The 2,547-nt window shown below is 29.7% G+C and overlaps 1 protein-coding gene across 1 annotated transcript in view; it reads right to left on the reverse strand.

Annotated features, from left to right (window-relative positions):
- Positions 1–1,338: 1,338 nt before the first annotated feature.
- The window catches only part of LOC119603586, a 2,728-nt gene continuing 1,519 nt past the window's right edge, over positions 1,339–2,547 (reverse strand). Inside the window, exons 1-2 of the mRNA XM_037955644.1 lie at positions 2,438–2,547; positions 1,339–1,359 (exon numbers count right to left, since the gene is read on the reverse strand). The exon at positions 2,438–2,547 is cut by the window's right edge and continues 1,519 nt beyond it. Of these exons, the coding sequence (XP_037811572.1) occupies positions 1,339–1,359; positions 2,438–2,547 (131 nt within the window). The remainder of the gene's footprint in view (positions 1,360–2,437) is intronic.

Here is a 2,547-nt window from a genome sequence, read left to right on the forward strand (position 1 = left end):
ATGATTTTAGTTTATATAAGACTTGTTTATTTTGAATTTTATTGCTATAGTGACATTTTTAAGCTAGATCGGTAGTGTATCTAGCTGTATCTAAATAGGTTCACTGTTTTGTTCACATTCAAATTAATTATTTGCAAAAAGTAAAGAACTAATTAGTAATTTTATAATTTTAGATAATAACATGATGTCTTTGGTATCACTAGTAAGACAAAAATTAGCGAAATATTAGGTATTTTAAGTAATTTTTTTTCTAACATACTACGTTTTTTACCTATATTTTTTTGGTTCCCTTGATTAGGTTCATTCCGAATAAAATCAGTTTACTGCTGGCAGTGGAAAAAATCTATTCATATTCTGGTGTCTGTGAATATAGACATATATTTTTTAAAAAATAGGCCGCGGTAAGCCATTGACTGAAGAATAAAATGGCAAAATATTAGCGTTTTTGGAAACTGTACAAAATCACAGGAATTTGGCAAAAAAAAATTGGGCAAATTCAGAATGTTATTCGCAATTTTATAAGAAAACAGTCTGAATATTAAGAAAACATTAATGAACGGACATATGGAGTCATAACAAAAGAAGACAGAAGAGATTTCATAAAATCTGGCTCCTAGTCAAGTGATTCTGCAGATTGATTCTGAGAATTGAATAAAAAGTGGGTGTTACAGCAAGCCTAGCTGCAGTAAAACGTATTGTAAGAAGGGTCAAGGCTTTAACAATATTAAAAAATTAATAAAAACCTTTCCAATTGCCACTCGTAATGAAAAACCCTCTTCAGTTTGCACATGAACACATGGTTATAAAAAAATATCAACATCTTGTTTTTTCGGATGAAAAAAGTTTTATTTAGAAGGTCCAGATCGATATAATAATTATTTTTATGATTTTTGAAATTAAGAGCTCTACCTGAGTTGTCTGCATAGCTGTGGAGGATGTTGGATGTATTGGGGGGCAATTTCGTATTATGAAACATGTGAGCTTCAATTTCTTTCATCTAGTAGGAATTGTAATAATTATAATGCCATACTGGAAACAGCTTTTTTCACATTTTTGGATATCTTTGAACCCCGATCCTAACCGCCAGGGCTGTAAATGGATGGATTCGATGCCAGAATGCAAAAATTTTGGAATAGCCTTCATAATCTTCTCACCTATTTATTATTGAAAATGTTTCGGATATTCTTTCTCGGGTAGACAGTATAACACAAAAGAAACCTAAATTGAAGGAACTAAAAAGGCTTGGACCGAAATTTCCTTGTTATTACTTAAGAATCTTAATAACTCTTTATCACCTCGAATTTTCGAAGTTATCTCAAGTAACGGCGGATATGTTTCTTACTCAATCTTTTCTAAAACCTTGTAGAAATATTTATAAAAATAAAAAAGTTTATTGAAAAACGCATTTTGTTGTTGTTTTTGTAAATTAAAGATGATGAACCTATTCAAATGAGCCAAAAAAATATTGTTCAAAAACGTAGTGTTGTAGAAAAAATTTTTTTTTAAAAATCGGTTATTAAGTATTGCACTAATGTTTGTCTATCTAGTGATACATAAGACATTATGCTATTAATTAAAATTTTAATATAACCAACTAGTCCATTATTTTTTGCAAAAAATTAATTTGAATGTAAACAAAATAGTGAATCTATTTAAGTGAGCGGGAGTGTATGAGTGTTGAAGAAGTTTTCTGAAGGGAATTCACATGAAGGGTAGGGTCAAATATGGTGCTATCCTCATACAATTAAGTGAGGAGATTTGTATTTCTATAGGACTACCATAAGTTGAATTGTATTACCGTAGTGGTATATTTTAGCTAGTTATAAGCGTTAATGTCACTTTCTAAAGGGGACCTTAGAAAGGTAGGATGAAATTTGGTCCGATCCGCATAAAATGAAGTAGTATGATTAAAGATTTGTATTAGACTTGTTTATGTCGAATTTTATCAATATACTGGTATTCGTATGCTAGTTATAAGCTTTAATGCCCTTTTGTGCAGAGAATCTTAAGAGAGGGTAGGAGTGTGTTTTGTTGGTTAATGTCAATTATGTACCGATCCTTATAACCGATCCTTTAAAAATTTTAATTCCTATAAAACTTGTTTATTTTTTATTCACAACAAGGTTTCGAGTGGCAATTTGCTAATCGGTCAATTACTACAATACTGGCATAACTCGAAAGGTTTTTGAACTATCTATATACGGTAAAGGATAATAAAACATTTTTAATTCTTTCTTTTCACAGCATATACCAATATTTTTTATATTTTGAGTGTCTATTTCTGCAAGTATAGGTAGATAATAAAACATCATTGTTGTAAAATATTAAAATTTTATTTTTTACATTTTTTATTTACTAAAAGTTCTAGTACAAATACTAAAATAGCAACTGAAATTGCCATGAAATAATATAACCAAATCCAGTACAAATCATTTACATAAATTGGACTAGCATAATCGGGATAGGTAATGTTTACACGAATCGCTTTTCCTGCAGCTACCATATCCAAATAAGATTTACTCATCCAATAATCTATAAGACCAGATT

Source organism: Lucilia sericata, unplaced genomic scaffold (genome assembly GCF_015586225.1).
Source record: "Lucilia sericata isolate MDLA Ls3-8-SP2 unplaced genomic scaffold, ASM1558622v1 Contig000313F_arrow, whole genome shotgun sequence".
Classification (NCBI taxonomy): domain Eukaryota; kingdom Metazoa; phylum Arthropoda; class Insecta; order Diptera; family Calliphoridae; genus Lucilia; species Lucilia sericata.